The sequence below is a fragment of the Pagrus pagrus genome (assembly GCF_965226575.1).
Source record: "Pagrus pagrus genome assembly, chromosome: 12".
NCBI lineage: Eukaryota > Metazoa > Chordata > Actinopteri > Spariformes > Sparidae > Pagrus > Pagrus pagrus.
In genome coordinates, this window is record NC_140196.1 from 21,716,010 (window position 1) to 21,733,990 (window position 17,981).

The 17,981-nt window shown below is 40.6% G+C and overlaps 1 protein-coding gene across 4 annotated transcripts in view; it reads right to left on the bottom strand.

Moving 5' to 3' along the window:
* LOC311266659 (low-density lipoprotein receptor-related protein 8-like) overlaps positions 1–17,981 on the bottom strand; it is a 96,378-nt gene that overhangs the window by 8,297 nt on the left and 70,100 nt on the right. For all 4 annotated transcript variants that reach the window (XM_084369129.1, XM_084369127.1, XM_084369128.1 and 1 more), the window contains exons 10-15: positions 13,263–13,434; positions 10,740–10,967; positions 8,621–8,739; positions 8,064–8,203; positions 2,876–3,017; positions 1,946–2,098 (exon numbers count right to left, since the gene is read on the bottom strand). In XM_084369129.1, coding sequence (XP_084225255.1) covers positions 1,946–2,098; positions 2,876–3,017; positions 8,064–8,203; positions 8,621–8,739; positions 10,740–10,967; positions 13,263–13,434 — 954 coding nt within the window. The remainder of the gene's footprint in view (positions 1–1,945; positions 2,099–2,875; positions 3,018–8,063; positions 8,204–8,620; positions 8,740–10,739; positions 10,968–13,262; positions 13,435–17,981) is intronic.

Consider the following 17,981-nt stretch of genomic DNA (forward strand, 5'->3'; position numbering starts at 1 on the left):
GTTAATGCAAGAAGATTGATGCTGTTCTAACTTCACACTTTGCCCATTTAAAGGAAAGTTAAAGCTGGGAAACGGTTAGCTTTGCCTGGCATAACTGTTAACAGGGAGAAACAGGGTCCATCTACCATCACCTCTAAATCTAAAGTGGAGTTGATCTCTCATCGAATTTTTGGAAAGATACTGAAAAAGTGCATTTCCTCAAAATCTGAACTATTCCTTTACATACTCACAACTAAACTAACTCTTTCCTTCCATATATGTGTATAATAAGGCATTGCAGAAACAAAACTCAGCTACTCTGTGTGGGTGTAGCTTGATCAAATTTGATTGAGAGCGGTCTGAAAACATAAGCAAACAACCCCACAAATACCACGCTTTGATTAAATTTGTCTTAAAACCAGTGAGATGAGAACAAATAATAGCACAAAGACAAATGTCTTGTGTGCACAGAGAAAGAAGAACAACAAGAACTAATATTTCCAATGCTTGCAAGTACACCTACTCCTCTTATAGTCTGTTTACATGGTTTACATACTGTTTTATATTCATGTATTCACTGACATTTCTGAAATTACACAGTTTTGGTTCTCTGTTGTGATTGGCACAACTGTGCTTTAAGATCCGTAACAAACATATCCGAACATCAATGAGCAGAAATCAACATTCACCTCTAATTTGACCAGACACTTAAAGAGGGTGGACACAAAAACATGAACTCAATATAAATACTCCCTTTGATGCTTCTATCAGTCAGAAACATCATAATAATGCAGCCGATGACTGATCTTGTGTCTGTTCAAAGCAGCTGTGAGGGGACAGCTGCATGAACATCATATATCATAATGCGTCACAGCATTATGAGCTACACAGTGTTTGTTCCAGAGATTATGTGTTAGATTGTGTTATATTACACAGCGGCCTGTGTTATTGTATTCACAGCCTGTATGTGTTGCTTAGCAACACTCTTTTGTAGTTACAGGTTCAATAACTGGTGCTTGGAGGGAAGATATATAACAATTTATTATTAATTATTATCTGCAACTAATAAAATGTTCACTCTTTGTTACATGTTCATTAAGCCATTTGTTACAAGAAACAGCAAGTTTCAGGCAGTAAAGTGCTGCAATTAAGTAACAGTTACATGAGTTTTTCTAAAATTACTATTCATTATTTAAAGTGTATGGAGCTGGTAACAATATAATATAGCAGACATGTAAACTGACCAAGTCATAGTGGGGGCAGCACTTCACAAGAATAACTGCTAACTGCTGCTAACTGTGGCAGTGTGCTTATTTAGCAATACAGCTAACGGTCCGGGCTGTGAGCTTGTTCCACCAGGGGAGTGATGTTGTTGTTTACACTGCGAGCACAGAAGCTTAGGACCAGCAGGAGGCAGACAGAGCTAGCTGGTTAGCATGCTAACTTCAGTAGAAATCTCTTTAACACAGTACTTTAACACAACATCAAAACTGATGTTTCTTCACATTCTGTTGATGATTTTAGTTGATTTTTGAATGTTTTACTCTAAACATCATACAAATTGCAACTTTAATCTTGAATATGATTCAAGATGTTATTGTTTTATTGTATGCATGTTCTTCTCCTGCATTGTGATTGTGTTCTTATTTCAGCTAATTTTGTTTTCATTTTGTCGTTTTTATTTGACTCAAGACCGCAAGGTATGGAGCATAAACAGAACACGCACTGACAATAACAAAAGTTGGATCACAAATACTGCACATTTTCTTTGTTTTGCTTTGTTGTTGTCACTGTGAAACACTTTGTAACTGTGTGAAAAAAGTGCTATGTAAGAGATAAAAGCTTCCTTAAGTGAAGCAGAATTTGATTATCTACACAGTAAGCACTGTGGCACTCTGCCAAACAAATCCCTTTAGGTGCTATTGATTACTAAATAGTCTCAATTACAGCTCATAAACACGCTCACCTGGCACGCAGCCCCTCATATCAGGCCCCAGGTCCTGTCCGTCGGGGCAGGCGCAGGTGTATTTGGGCGAGTGCTCGGTAATCTGTGGAGCCTTAAGACACAAGTACTCGCAGCCTCCATTGGCCACACTGCCCAGATTACAGCTGTCTGGGCCTGGAGACAGTGACAGAGAGAAAGAGAGAGACATGGAGAATTACACAGCTATGGTTATATAAATAAGATTATCACTTATTCAACATGGGGAGACTGCAGAGAGTCAGAGAGAGAGGAGAAGTTTATTGTTCCCCGCTGTGAACTCTGTACTGCATTCCCTTTCAACAAAGCCGTTACTTTGGATAAACAAAATCTCAAAGAAAACACAGACTAAAATGCGACAACATACAGAAAGTTGCTGTAAATATTAAGCAGTTCCAGTGCTACTGTGTTGGGTGCGACTCCGCTGCATTCATCCAATCTCCTTGTTTGGATACGCTCTAGGAAAAACAGGAGTGGATCATAATTGAAGTTGAACGGCGGTGATAAAATACAGCTAAAGATTAAAATAGAAATGGGCACGGACTACGCACTGGAAGGGAGAAATTAGATGAGACATACAGGCAGAGATAGATATGAACACTGACGCACAAGAAAGGAAATACACAGCCATCACATTCATGATTAAGAACCCTGTTCAGTTCAGCTCAACTGGATTGTCCTGTTAGAGAAAATCGGGTTGGAGGCAGGGCTTTGACAGATGTGTGAATGTACCGCTGCTCCCAATGCTTTGATCGCTCCACCACAGTCACAAGCCTCAATATCATTTATTCATGGGCCTGGAGTATACGTGGTTGCAGAGATGCGACTAATGCAATCACAGCGAGGGGAGTAAAGTGAACAGAGACAAAGAGACGTGCGCACACACAGTCTCCCTCGCTCACACTGTACACACACCTGGCAGCTGGCGGAGCTGGTGGAAGACCACAAGGTCATGGGGGTCGTTGAGGTTTTCAGCCAGCGTGTGGACGTCCTGACCGCTCAGCCTGTTGGCCATGAAGACCGCAGCTCTGTCTCTGTCCGTCCAGTAGATACGATCCTGAAACACAGGGAGATAATTGATTTAACACACATAACGAGTTAGTCAGAGTTGTGTTGGGCTTTCACCCGATAGCACGTTCTGGCCAACAGCCAAATTCATACAGCTCGGGCGGTGGTAACCTCTGAAGGACAGAGCCTTACTCTCTATATACAATTTAAGAAGATGTATACTTTATGGCTTTGCAAGTGCAAGGTTACAATCTTTGGCATGTTTTTTTTGCATATTATTAATTTTACTTGAAGTTTGACTTAGGGTGATTTATTGATGATGGGTATTAATTCTGTTGGGCTTGTTGGTTGTATGCAGTCCAGTCACCTTGACTTTCGGTCTTTGCTAATTTCAATCACTTAGGGATGACAATGTCTGTCGGTCAGCCCACCACTTTGGTCCAGACTGAAATATCTCAAACACTATTGCACTTATTGGTAATTATTTGGGTATAAACATTTTTTGGTCAGCAGAGTCTGAATCCTACAGCCTTTGGTGATCCTTCCACCTTTCTTCTGCTGAATTGTAATACTTGCAATGATCCCTTTTTGTCTAACTTCATCTGGTCTAAATTGTTATTTACTTCATTATACAACACATGGTTGCATAACAAAATACTACACAAGCATAAAAACATATTTTTAGCACTTTAGCATTGTAAATGTGAGCATCAAGGCCTTTCTGTGTGGAGTTTGCATTTTCTCCTTATTTGCACGGGTTTCCCCCCCGAGTGCTCCAGCTCCCTCACACAGTCCAAAGACATGCAGGTTAATTGGTGACAAATTGCCCGTTGGTGTAATTGTATGCTTGAATGGTTGTTTGTCTCTACGCGTCAGCTCTGTGATAAACGAGATGAACTGGTGAACGGACCCCTGTGTACAGCCTAACATAGCTGCTAGCAAGGCTACAGACTGTTAGTCTTGTTGCATCAAGAACTACAATGGATGTCAGTCTTGGACTTAATCATGTCTTCCTCAACATTTCTGTAAACGTGTGTGGTTTGATGTCATCCTCCTTGTAAAGTCAAATAAAAGCTAAAAAAAAAAATACTTTAAAGCACTTTAAAGTAAACACAATCACAGCAAAATGTACTGAAACAGCTGGTAAAGTAGGTCCATTTCTGAAAGTAAGCATGTAAGAAGTGTAAGAAAGTATGTACTGCACTAACATGTGTTTATGTTCAGGTGACAGAAAATGGGTGAACGAAACACAAGGAACAATGGGATAAAACATTCAGCAGGGCGATGGGATGCAGGCTACGGGAGAGCTCACAGGGCTAACAGCTGGCTCAGAGTACTCACAAGTCTCATTTTTTGAGGAAAAACAATGGCGAGATAATTAGAACAAGTGAAATATGCACTGATAAATATTTGTTGCCACACAGTCTAATTCATTATCTCTTGCAGAAGAGCATGCTAATTTGGCTTTTGTTGTAGAATATGAAAGAATGAATGCATCAAGGAATTGCATATTCAGGGTTTAATGGTAACTAAGACACGTTTTAATTCAGCTGGAGCAGCAGTACAACAATAACACTAACAACAAACAGCAAGCATGTTATAAATGGGACCTCGTTGTGGAAGATTTTGTCTATTGGTTTTATTTTCCCTGGTTTCTACCGTCTGCATATCATTACTGATCTGTTATAGTGTTACGTCTTCAATGATTAAAACACATCCTATTTACATCGTAGCTCAGAGGCACATTTGAACCACTCTTGTTGCTTATTAATTGATTTGTTTGCTTTGTTTCCCCTGGTTCACTCCCTCAACAGTTTGAAGAGACAGTTTCAAACTGGAGCTGACATTTTTTTGCGGTTGCCTTAGAAACGACAGGCTAATCTCCTGTGAGTGTGCGTCGCAACATGAGCGTGTGCGCATGTGTCTTTGTGTTCGGTCAGTCATCGAGTCAGAAAGAGATGGTAATGTGATGTACACTACAACAAGCTCCACTCAATAGTGGGGGGCAGGTGTATGTTCAACATCCCGAACAAGAAGGTCACCTTGTAGTCACAACAGGGGCAGAGAGCAGAGAAGCCCCAGATCGATCATGTATTACACTGGGGGGCATTTATCATCGTTTCCGTGAGTTACACTACAAGAGCTGCCAGCGGGGTGGACTAGCAGCAGAGTTCAGTGAGAAAATCCTCAAGGTTATGCTTTGAACGGCTTAACTCTCGGGTTATTTTCATTTTCCAAAGGTTAAAACTATAACAGCAAGATAAATACTATAAAAAAAATCATTTTTCTGTTTTCTCTTGACTTTAGCAGTAATCCATTTTAGGACTGTACTTACATACACATTTTGAGATTACTACTTATTTTTGGATTCTCTTGTTGAGTATTTCCATTTCATGTTACTCTATACTTACTATTAAAATAGTTCCAGTTTGCTCCACCTCAACGAGCTGCAACATTAAAATGCTGCTTACACGTTAATGCATCGATAATCAGTGTTGGGCAAGTAACTTCTAAAATGTAATGTATTACATATTACTAAGCACTACTTCTTTATTACCAAAATAACCGCAGAAAGACAACTGGGCATTATGCAACAGAAGAGGGTTATATTGTTTTGCAACCACATCTCTGTTGACTATAAAACCTTTTATTATCATTCAAAACGTATTGTTTATCATCATTTTCCTTATGTTTTGAGTTCAGCTGTGTTTGGAAAACAACAGGAAAAAAACGCCTCTCACTGCAGACACTCTGACCGGAGCCGACAGGGAGCACTTGCTCCAGGGACTGTCATGAAAACTAAACAGAAAAATGTGGGGACACTGAGCGATGGACTTCAAAGGACAATACTCAAAACTTGGATTAATTTGATGAAAAAGCGTTTTTGATTCTTTTGATCATTGGACCCTTACGGATTAAAGGAATATAAATTATCGAAGAATAGACACAAATTTGGACTTTATGACTGCTTCAAAAGTAGGGAGTCACCACTTGTTCCGGTCCCTTTTGCTTACTGTGCTGGCAAATCGGAATTAATTATTCATCAGTTCAGTTTTTTTCTAGTAAGATGAACTGAACGACTGAATTGTGGAGAACCTAAATGATCTAGCCATGTATATCACATCCATCGTGACAAAAGTTTTAACATTTATATCATTATGTAAATCTTTGAATGATCTTAAGTGGTCGCCAGCGACCTGGTGAGTCTTCATTTGGTGAATAATATTCCACTATTATAATAAACAGTTCGACAATATAATACTGAAGAGGGTCATTCTGCAAAGTGTGTACTTTTACTTTTGATACTTTTGCTACATTTTACTGATAATACTTATGTACTTTTACTGTAAGTAAAGATTGGAATGCAGAACTTTTACTTGCAGTGGAGAATTTACATGGTGGCAGTAGGCGATATGGGGATAAGCATGATGGCCACAGTGCATCCCCCGTTAAGCCTGCCATCCCCTCTCTCCATCCCCTGGTAGCAGAGCGTGCAGGGCAGAGGGGTTGTTTGGTTGAATGTTAGTCTAGTGCCAGAGTCATTGATCTTTTTATCAGACTGAGGTTTATGCAAGTTAGTGATGTGTGAAATGAAAAGTTAATTTTTCAACTCAATAAAGTCACAGTTTGTTATAAAACTAATCAAGTATAAGATTGTGGAAATGTGAGTAAAGCGTACACAGCCAGCAGTCCTGTAAGTAATGATGTCTCGTTGAACGCTCACTAAAACCCATAACTGAAACCTTGTAGAGCTGGTCCTGTATCCTAGCTAACTCACAGAAGTGACAAACTCTGCTTTCACATAACGGCAGTTGTCAAGCGTTATTGAAATTTTCACCATTTTTACATGTAATACTTTTTCTGTGCCATGTTGGTATTGGTGATGTACTGTATATTGAGTGAGACGATGTAGTTCACTGGGTTTCACACAAAACTAAATGATATTTTGCTATCTTTATAACAAACTTTATTGACTTGCAAAATTAGGTTTTAAATTGACACACTTAATACGAGTAATTCATGGTCACATGGGGCACACCAGAGGGGGCGTGACTTTGCCTCTCAATTGGTAATTCCATGGCGCTGTCCATGGTGCTGAAGTAGCAGATGGATTTGTACTTATGTCAGCCCTTGTGTCAGTTTGGTCTACGATTTATAATATCCTTGAAATACTCTGTAAGGACCAAAGAGACACACTGTTCACACACAATTTCTATAATATTTCTATGATCATGCGTGGGGTTAGAGTGAGGCCCTAAACCTAACCCCTCTGATTGGGCCACAGCCCTGTTAAAAATAAACAAATCTCCAACTGCTTGGTGGTATTACTACTTTTACTAAAGTAAAAGATTTGTATATTCTTTCAACCAGTTTTTTAGCTCATGTCGCAGAGTTGAGGTTTCTTTATTCTGTTGCTATCAAAAGAGACAACTGAATCTCAAACAAATTCAAACCTTAGTGGATATTTTCAAAACCCTGTGCTTGTAAATCTGGTCTGCCTGCTGAATGAAACCTGTATCTGTGCTCCCACTGAGACTAGTTCCCTTTGAGAGCAGTCCCACTGGGGAATAGGCCACTTGGGTGATGTCATTAATATCCATCTGGAACTGGCTGGGACGTTGCTGCAGTGGAAACAACAGAGACATCCCAGACAACAGTTTCTACTTGCACACACACAAACACACACAAAGAGAGAAACCTTGAGGCATCAGATTTGCAGGATGGTTTGGCACAAAACCAGATTTAAATTTCTGTGATGGACATATCACACACACAGACACGCTGGCTGATGACCAACAGCATGAGTGTGTGGGTTGCTTCAGGCTGCTCTTTGCTCCCTCATAGCTGTCTTCTGTTTAGTATGCTCTGCCAGTCAATCAAGGGAATACACAAGGACACACACACACGCGCGCACACACACACATACACACACATATACAGTAAATTGAATTTAACAGTCATTACACTCAAACTCCCAGTCACACCGCAGGCCCCTGTGAGGCTGGAAACAGATGTAGATATGATGAGATGTGGGAGGCTGGATGATATCAAGAACAACCGCCTGAAATCACTGAAACCTGTCACACACACAAACCTCAAAAACAGCCAGAGCGTAGGGGTGTCCCAGTCTCTCTGCAGATGACATGTGCGTCCTGCGGTGAGCTCCGTTCAGGTCCACGCTGGCTATAAGGTGCAGCTTCGAATCCACCCAGTAAAGGCGCCTGTTGGCTACATCTGGGAATCACCACAAACACACACACACACACACACACACACATCAATAGGACTTTCCCAAGCCTGAGTAGAAATTGATTGTCTTTGCGGTAAGCACTCATGGACTCTGACCAACAAATCCCTTTAGGTGATATTGATTGCATTTTAAAATGTCAGATTCTCACGATTAGACCAGTGCACGTTTTACTGTGTCGATCTATAACTTCTTAAACACTTCAAAAATCGCTCAAAAGCAACTGTGATAGCTTAAAAAATCAATTTATTTGCCATCATTTAACATTTACCCTTACTATTTCAATCATTTTTGACCTTTACCTATATACCACATCAATCAACACACAATAATTGCCAAATAAGAAAGAAAAGAAAGCACTGTGTAGCATTGTGTAAGGACAAGAGTTGAAAAACAGCTCTCACCTAGAGTGATGCCATTGGGCCATTCAATGTTATCAGCCACCAGCACCTGTCGGTCCACTCCATTCATCCCGGCCTTCTCTATCTTGGCTCTCGTGCCCCAGTCTGACCAGTACATGAAGCTGGATTGAACAAAGGAAACATACTTATTGTGTTATTATGGAGTGTTCATGTAGTGCTGCTGTGCTCAGCAAGAAATGTGAAAGCAAAAACTTTATTGTGCACAAGAGACACTTGTCCATCACTAAGCTTGTCTGGAACTTAGACATTTTTTTTGTTGACGTTTTCTGTAGGCGTTGCTCTTTGCTTTGTGCCTCTGTCACATAACAAAGAAGCTGCTACCAGACACCAGGGGAAGTTTGATTTAATGACTTTATGCCACAGTTTTTTGGGTACTAACGAGTCGCAAAGAATCCTTCTATATTTATTTTGAGGACAGGCACAGGCAAGATGACAGAAAAGCAGTGCCTATGCAGTGTACAGCCTGTGGAAAACTCCTATATAAAACTGCCAAAAATAGGGGAATGTCAGTTTTTTCAAATCGCTTTGAAATGATTTTGCACCACAGACTGCACACTGCAGCAGAGACAATACTGTATCTGATTCGATGTCTGGGAATATCACCTGTAAGATTTGTGGAAATGTTGTTGGCAGACTGTGAGAAATGCCTGGTAATAACTACTAGTGTGTAACAAAACCACATTAGTGGAAGAAACAAGGACAACTGCAGCAAATTAAAATATCTGTAATATATATTACTTATAAAGAATATAGTTTTTGTTTGTATGTGTACAGTCGTCTTGTGTGGATGTGCAGTCAACAAAATCCCAGACAGATCTTTTATAATTCCAGAAGCCGTTTTCATTTAATTCAACCTCTCTGATGAGCTTTAACACTATTATTTGCTTACATACATTATTTGTCTTTGCAGGAGGAGTACATAATGTTTATTGGTTTCGTCATTCATTAACAGAAACTCGCACTTCCTCTTGCTTTCCAAATCCAATTATGTCTCTATTAGTGTTAGTACGTACTCTGCAAAATGGAAAACAAGCAAACTTCTTCAGCCATGGCGTTGATTTGTTCTCGGCTTAAAACCAAACCCCAAGTGTTTAAACCCCCACATTCAAGAGCCGTTATTGTACGAGTTGAATGGTTATTGGGCAATATCAGTCAGCAATCACAGCAGCAGAATACACAGTGATTTACACCGTCATTTCTATGTTAATGCGTATTACTGACATTAAATGATTTTTCCTGCAAAGACAAAACTCGTTGGTGTCACGGTAAGAAATCTGTGCCTTCTGGATTCCCGCTGGGCAGTTATGACGGCATCTGTAATGTGCAGAAAATCTCACTTTGTGTACGTCTCAGTTTAGGCTGTGTGCTTGTTTATTTAGGTTTATTTTTGTGCCTGTTTGTGTTCATCTGTGTTTGGATCACCAGAACACAAAAGCTACAGAAGCAGAGGCTGGCACAAATTCATAAAGCTTCTCAGATTAGGAGCCAGGACAGAATTTTTCGGGAAAAAAAAACAAAAAACTACTGAGTCAGGATGCTAAATGGGTCACAGGCTTGTTACTCCCGAATCCCACATAAAGAAACATCAGTCCTCTTATCTTTATCATTAGATGGGGACCCAGAGGAGGATTATGTTTATTCAATTCCTGGGTCTCCAGCTGAAATCACTTAACAAATCTCTATCTAGGGTCACTGACCTTCATCTTCAATATTATAGAACAGAAAAAAAGGGATCAGTATGATGTCTGCCAGCTTGTTCAAGGAGACATAGAGGAGGGCATCACATATAAACTCAGTATGACATCGTTTTATGCTGACATAGTGTAAGTTGTTATGGAAATTCAAAGCATGCAGATTAGTAATTAGCATACTTTTAGAAATTAGAGATAAACTCAGATCAGTGGATGCTCACATTATAAAAACAATCAATAGACATCAATGTTTTTCCTCTCATCTGTATCTTCAGTATTACATAATGCGGTTGACGCTTGATGTCTAAGCCTGGTTTCAAGCAAATTTGGCGTTACAGCCGTCGCAATCTCGGCAATAATCGGCATTTCCTTTTATCTTCAGACAAGTGCACGCATCTTCTCTTCCTTACCCGTGGTGGGGATCCAGCGCTATGGCCCGGGGCTCACTCAGGTCAGTGTTGATGAGAATGCGTCTCTTGGTTGCATCCACCGAGGCCACAGAGATGGATTTTTCTCCGGAGTCGGTCCAGTACAGGTTGTGCTGGAGCCAGTCCAGAGCCAGACCCACGGGGGTCTGCACGTTTGAATCCACCAGTGACACCTGCTGAGAGGGGTCGCTGGCCTCGTGGATGAAGGCACTGCAGGACAAGGGTGATAGAGGGAGAGCAGGAGGAGAGAGAGTATTTGAGGGGAGGAGAATGTGGAAGTCATAATCTACAGCAAGCCAGACGTTATTGCAAAATCGATGCGCAATGAAGGGATGTTGATTACCTGGAGGGGCTCTATTTTGTGATAATGAGTCTGAATACACTTTCTTATTACATGCCACCCTAGCAAAAAGATTTATCCCTGTAAAACATTGAATTTTTGTGATTTCATTACAAGCTAAAGCTTTTTTGCAAACTTTTCCCAAAAAGTAGTAACTGTACCTATAAAGGTTTCTACAATCACAAAGCAAATCCTGCAGTAAGCATGAGCCTCATTGGCACATTAATACGATCAATTGTGAGTGGATATAAAATGTATGCGCACATACCGGACAGGGACAGGACAAATGATTAGCCTAAAGATGATGCATCATAACGACCGCATAGTATCTGCACTGTGCTGTAAAGCGACTGCAGAGTGGAGAGTGGGACTGGTGTGCAAGCTGTAGCCTTGGGCCATGCGCTTAGCAGGTTCATCCGGGGGTTAGCGTCCTTCTGAGGTGGACCACTTATCAGAATAGACAAGGCCTAACTCAGGGGTTGCCCTGCGCGCTAATGATTTGGCCCTGGCAGAGGTGAGGTGAGGGCCAGGCAGCTGTGCTCCCCGAACAGGAATTTCAATTTCAGTTTCCCCAGAGATCTTTTTTCTTAACATCCATTTTATAAAGAGAACACAGTGCTCCAATTAAAATACACTCATGGGAGAAAACGTAGCTGGGATAACAAAAGGAAGGGAGGAGTTAATCTGAAATAATAGCAGGCTTGAGCCATCAAGTCAGTGGATTCAATTTCAAAAATATCAGAAGACTGAACAAATGGATGGTCAGTACGTCAAGACCAGGGGAATCATGTCAGGGTGCCAGAATATATGTAATAATTAGATTGTTATCCTTTTTAGTGGTACTGCTTAAACCTTCAGATGCTCCTGTGGTTCATCTTTGAGCTGCCTTTGTCCTCTCTGCTGTCGGAGTTTCACACAAAGCATAGGGACATGGACTTCATCGTGCATTCAGGTGCACTTCCAAGTCAGAAATCTGTATTCGAATGACCACAAAGGTTGTTTGAACGGAAACATTTTATAAATATTCAGCCTAAATCTGTTATTACTCTCTTGTTCTTTCACTTCAGCATTTTAAATAATTCGATGCTAAAATCATAAAAGTAATACATTCATTTCTCCATAAGCAGATTTTAACCAGAAATCTCTAAAACCATTTAAATCAATTCTTAATGTAAACACTGATATTTTTAATGACGCACCAGGTCAGAGGGTCCCACTTACAATTATCACCACTAGCTCTCTCAGAAATTCCAAGCAGAACCGTCACTGTGACTGAAATATCAAATCGTTACTTTGTGAACCAAAAATCAATTCGGGATCTGTTGTGAAGCCCATTTCTATTCCAAATACAAGCATATGGACAGAATTAACTTGAAAATTATATATAAAAGATGATGAGCACTTAGCAGATTACCTGTGTGAAGCATTTATGTTTCATGCTGCAACATCAGATCACTGCTCCTCAAAATCTTTAGGGTTAAATTCCTATAACAGAGAGTGCCACTGATACACACTCCACAAATCTGATCATTCTGACATATTCGAATGAAACAAAAAAGTCCAAGAGAGTCCAATCATGCAGTACTTAGGAGTCCAATACCAAGTCAAATGAGTTCCTACACTCAAGCTTTGCTATAGCTAAATAAGGCATACTGTATAGTGAGGCCTCGGTTTCTGTATGTCGCCTCCGTCTCTGACCCAAACTCCGGTTTTAAAATGAAGATTAAGATTGCGAATTAAATTAAAGGGATCCTGTGGTACCCTACTGACCACTAGTAGCGCAATGCAGTGAATTTTTTAAGCATAGGTCCTCATTTAGTTGGGATCTAAGGATGCTTAGGACGCCCAAGCACATGTGAGTGACATGATACACTGATCTGCTGGTGGTTTTTCACTGTTCCACTGATCAACAGTTGGTGGCACTAATGTGTCAAGAAATGTAGCAACATGCCAACAAAGGCAGGTACGACGAAGATGTAGAGTTCGATCTACAAATGTATTATGAAGAAAGAAATACATTCAGCACGCTTGGGGATACAATGATACACAAGATTTACACAATGCATTTTTGTGGGAAACAAAAAAACTGCACAGTGTATCTTTAATGTTATAGTGATAATGACTCCTGTTACTGCTCCTAACTAAGCTGTCTGTTCTTGGTTTACCTGTAGATCTTCCGGTGAAAACGATCACACCAGAAAACACGATTGTTGGCCACGTCCAGGTCCAGAGCCACAGCGTTCTTCTGGGTGGACACCACCTGGCTGTAGTCCCTCTTCACCAGGTCGATGCGCCGGATCTCATGCCGGTTGGTGAACAGCAAGTAAGGGCTCTTCCCTGCACACAAACCAGAGAATATTCAAGGCCCTGCATTTGAGCAGAACTCTTGGCCAAGTATGGGTGAGTTTAGTCAGCAAAAATGTACAGTCACAGTGCAAAGCAATTTAGAAAAGGGGCTGAGCCAGGATCAATAGATTGCTAGTAAGAGGAATAAATTGTTGGTAGGTGGAGGTCGGATGTGCTTCAATAATGACCAGTCAAATAAGCTTTGACAATTTGGTAAAGTGCCAAACCGACCTGTAGCAGAAAGCTGCTCTCGTCCAGGAGCTGCAGAGATCTTCATCACACAGCACCCCTTTCTTTAATCAATTAATTTCAAGTGTAGTGTAACAAAATAAATCTAATCTTTAAACTCCAAAACACATTCTGAGGATACATGGTCTGGATTAAACCTGGATTAGAAATAAGAAATAACTGCTGTGCCGACACATCTGTCAATATTATACCAAAATGATGGAACATTTCTCTGCTGTAAAGGAAGCGCACAAAAAAAGAGGATGGCACTAAGCCGGAGAGATCGTTTTTTCAGCACACCATTATAAAGGTTTTTGTGCTGCACTCAGGATGGTTGACCACGATGGGAGAAGCTGCGTGTCAGGGAATGATGTGGCCTTTCCTCTACAGAAATAACACCAAGGCTTCACTTGAGTCAAAAAGCCTTGAAGCTTAATGCGCTGCACATTTGTAGCGCAGGAGTCGATACTCTAAATGCCATCTTTGGACACAGATAAATAACACAACAAAGCTTGTGTGATACGGCTCAATATCCTCCTCTAACAAGAGTAAGGGGACAATAATCCTTCATTAAAAAGTGCTGAATAGTAGCTGTATTGATCAGTGTGTCTGTATGCATCATTAAGTTGTACGCTCCTTATTATCGTCTGCTTGCAGATATAGATCAGAAGTACCTTAGCATTCGGTGCACCGCTTTGAACAGCAAGCTGTCAACTTTCACACAAGCGGTGGAACTAAATAGACATGAATGAGCGCGGGCACACTGAAGGACGAGAATAGTCAGTCAGTTCCTCTGAGAGCTGACAAACAACCTTGAACAAAGTTAAATCAGACAGATATCTTGTCCTTGTCTGACCCACCACAGCCAACACAAACCAATGAGAATCAGTTACTGAGTTTCCTCAATACACTGCGAGAAAATCTGACCCACAGAACGCAACAGAATAATGTTAACAGTGTCTGTGGGGCAGTTATGATTTGCAGGTCTCACCAGGCAGCTGAACGCATCTCAAATGTCATGTGATCACTTGAGATTAGATTTTCCATTCCCCATTCCATTTCCCATTTGATTTTATCAGTAGGAAATCTGTGACCACAATCATTCACGGCCATGCTAGCTGCTCTCTGAGGCTGTCCTGAGCTAAATGCTAGCACCAGCATGCTAACGTGCTTACAGTGACAATGCTAACATGCTGATGCAAAAAGCTAAGATGTAATGTTTACCACGATCATCATCATTGTTTATCGTGCTAACATTTGCTTATTAGTAATTCATGCAAACTGCAGCTGAAGCTGATTAATAACAAAGCGCTTAGTCATAAACAAAAGTACACTCAAAGGCCCTTGAGTGTACTTTGGTATTTAAATTTAGGTATTTAAATTACATGCAAATTTTGGTCTAATTTCATTATAGTTCAATGTTAAGGGTCATATTTAGTGCAAAGATTTTCTATCATGTTGTGCCTGTGAACAAATTAAATAACTAGATGATTTATTAGTGGACACAGAATAACCAATATGAATTGAAAATACTTTCATGTATAATACCTGAATAATAAACGTTTGAAAAACACACTACGTTTAGGTAGAAATTCCCCTTAAATGTACTGTATGTATAATAATTGAAGAACCACATCATATAAGTCTACATTTATTTAATTAAATCAGACTAAGTTACTCAATTTTTTCACATTGACTCAACCTGACAGAAATCTTCGCAGCAACTTAAGCAATACAATTGAATGGAAAATTTACACAAAATTAAAATACTTAAAAGGTGCAATATGTATGAACTTTAGTTTAAAACATTCCAATAATTAATTCTGTTATGTTATACTGTAGAGCCACTCCTTTCCAGCATTTCCCACAGCGTCTCCCCCATCCCGGTAGTCCAAACCTCCTGTGCTCTTGGTGTAGACAACACCAACACTTACCCTGTGCTTCAAAATCCCAGTATGGACCACTAGCTGCACTGCTAACTGAGCTAACCAGCTACAGTTCTCAGCTGTTAGCAGTTAGTCTGTTGATATGCTGCCCCTAATGGTTCAGAGTATGAATTCAACATGTGGCAAGTTCTTACATATTGCACCTTTAAAGTCACTGCTTTAGGCATTTTAAAAAAAAAAATTTCTGAAGGTATTGGACAAATGAAACATTTGGCCACACGATGACGCTGGATTAGAGGGGTCACAAATCACCTGTACAAAATAATTAATGTGCATTAATGTGTGTGAAAATGTGTAATCAAAATAGTTGATGAGATGTTTCACTTCAAACAGCAAATGCAAACCTCTTTGTGGTGCCAAAAGAAGATTCAGGGCATCAACAAAGCCACAGTGATGAAACTCTCTGGAAAGCGTGAATGTCTGTAAAAATGTCATGGCAATCCATCAAATCACCAACATTGCCATTCCTAGAGCTATGCCGCTAGCATGGCTAAAAATACGTATTTGCTTTCAGCCACAGAGCAACAGAGGAGGACTGCAGTGGATATTTGAATACTTGATAAAGACACACAAAAAGCACAAAATGGGAAAGAAAGCTGGAAACAGACCCCTGATATGACAATTTGACATCACACTGCCAAAAGACTCACTTCAGGTAGAGACTGTTTGTCATGCTACAGTATTACAACTCTTAGCTTTTAACACTGAGCACCTACCTCACTGTGTGTCCTTCTCCCCTTTTGGGTTCATTCGCACCTATTTTTAGAGCTGTTCACACCATGATAAGGTCACCCAGAATGCATTTTAATTAGCCCCAAATATGAACAGGGGCTTTTATATTATCATGACTTTATGTTTGGATCCTTATAATTCTGGCAGGAAAAAGCCAAGTGGGTGACAGTTACATTAACAGTGTGTGCCTGCAGGGAGGGTTTTATCAGTCCGGTTAGCAACTACAGCCCACCTTTGTCTTGTAACATCTATATTGAGCCTGTTTTCATTCTGACACTGCATGGTAATAGGATGGCAGCTGCAGCCAGCTATCTCTAGAGGCAGATATGATATTCTCTCATTAATGGCTCGCTTGCCTCGGTTTCCCTTTTGACAGTCTGTGTCGTAGCCTCATTGTAGTATCCTGCACATTCCTACTTTCCTTCCTCTCCAAGCCCAGCGCCTGAATGACGACAGTGATGTTCAGGACTAAGCGTTCTCAAGAACTGGCCATTACAATGACAATATATCCAACCCCTCTAAAGACGAAAATGGCCCCCTGTTGGTTTTATGGGCTGTCACAGCAGCGACAGTTTTCACTGCCTCAAAACCAAGCGGTGGAACTGCTGCAATCACGGAGATTTGGCTTTTTGACACAAGGCCAGACACAGAGCTCTCTCCTGGCCACAATAAACTGATAGCAAACACACGGGCCAGTCATGCACAGAGTAATACACGAGTGAAGACAGAGGCTGGGGGCAGATACAGTCCAAACACATATACAGTGTGCACAAATTCAAACAAACACACAGACACACACGTACGTGAGTGCTGAGCTTTGATATTAGCTCAGTTTAATTGAGGCAAATGAAATCACAACATTTGACAGCCGTGGGGACCGAATCACCACATTTCATTTGACTCACTGTTTCCTGCCAATTAAATAATGAACATTTTGGAGGGAAATGAAGTGTAAACACATAAACTGGCCTCTCTCTCTCTAATCCTCTTGCTCACAGCTCTTGGCCATAGTTGGAGGTCAAAGAAAATTAATTGGCCTCCGAGCAGTTCACTTTGTTCTCCACTAGTCTAACAACTGTTGTCAACAAGCCTGACGGAGACCAGATTAAATCTGTTGTAATTAGCCTCCACCGTGACTCAGCCAGGTACCCCCGAAGAGTTGCTACACCTAATTAGAAGTGTTCAGCATGGTTGAACACATCAGTCTGTCACTCATGAAACTGTCTAATGGGACGGGACAATGGAGGACACATTTGGCCCGTGTGTGTGTTTGCCTTGGTGATGCATGATTTTTTTTTTTCTGGATTTAGCAATTATGTCAAGCAAGTGCAGAGCCACGATAAGAACCTCACAGCAGAAAGATGTCTGTGATTATGTGATGACGCTGGTTTGACTCTGTGGCACAAAAAAGCTGAGAGTGAAGTGTTGCATTAATGAGCGACGCAATATCTGAGATAATTTCTCGTTATCAACAGCACAACACAGCTTTTTAAACTCAAGGGGGAAAATTTATCTTTACATCTCTAAACTGGTTTTAATAGCAACTATGTAGGTTATGAACTACATAAATATAAACCAACAAAATATTTAACCTAAGTGTAATCACAAAAACCCTTGACTTCCATCCTGTTG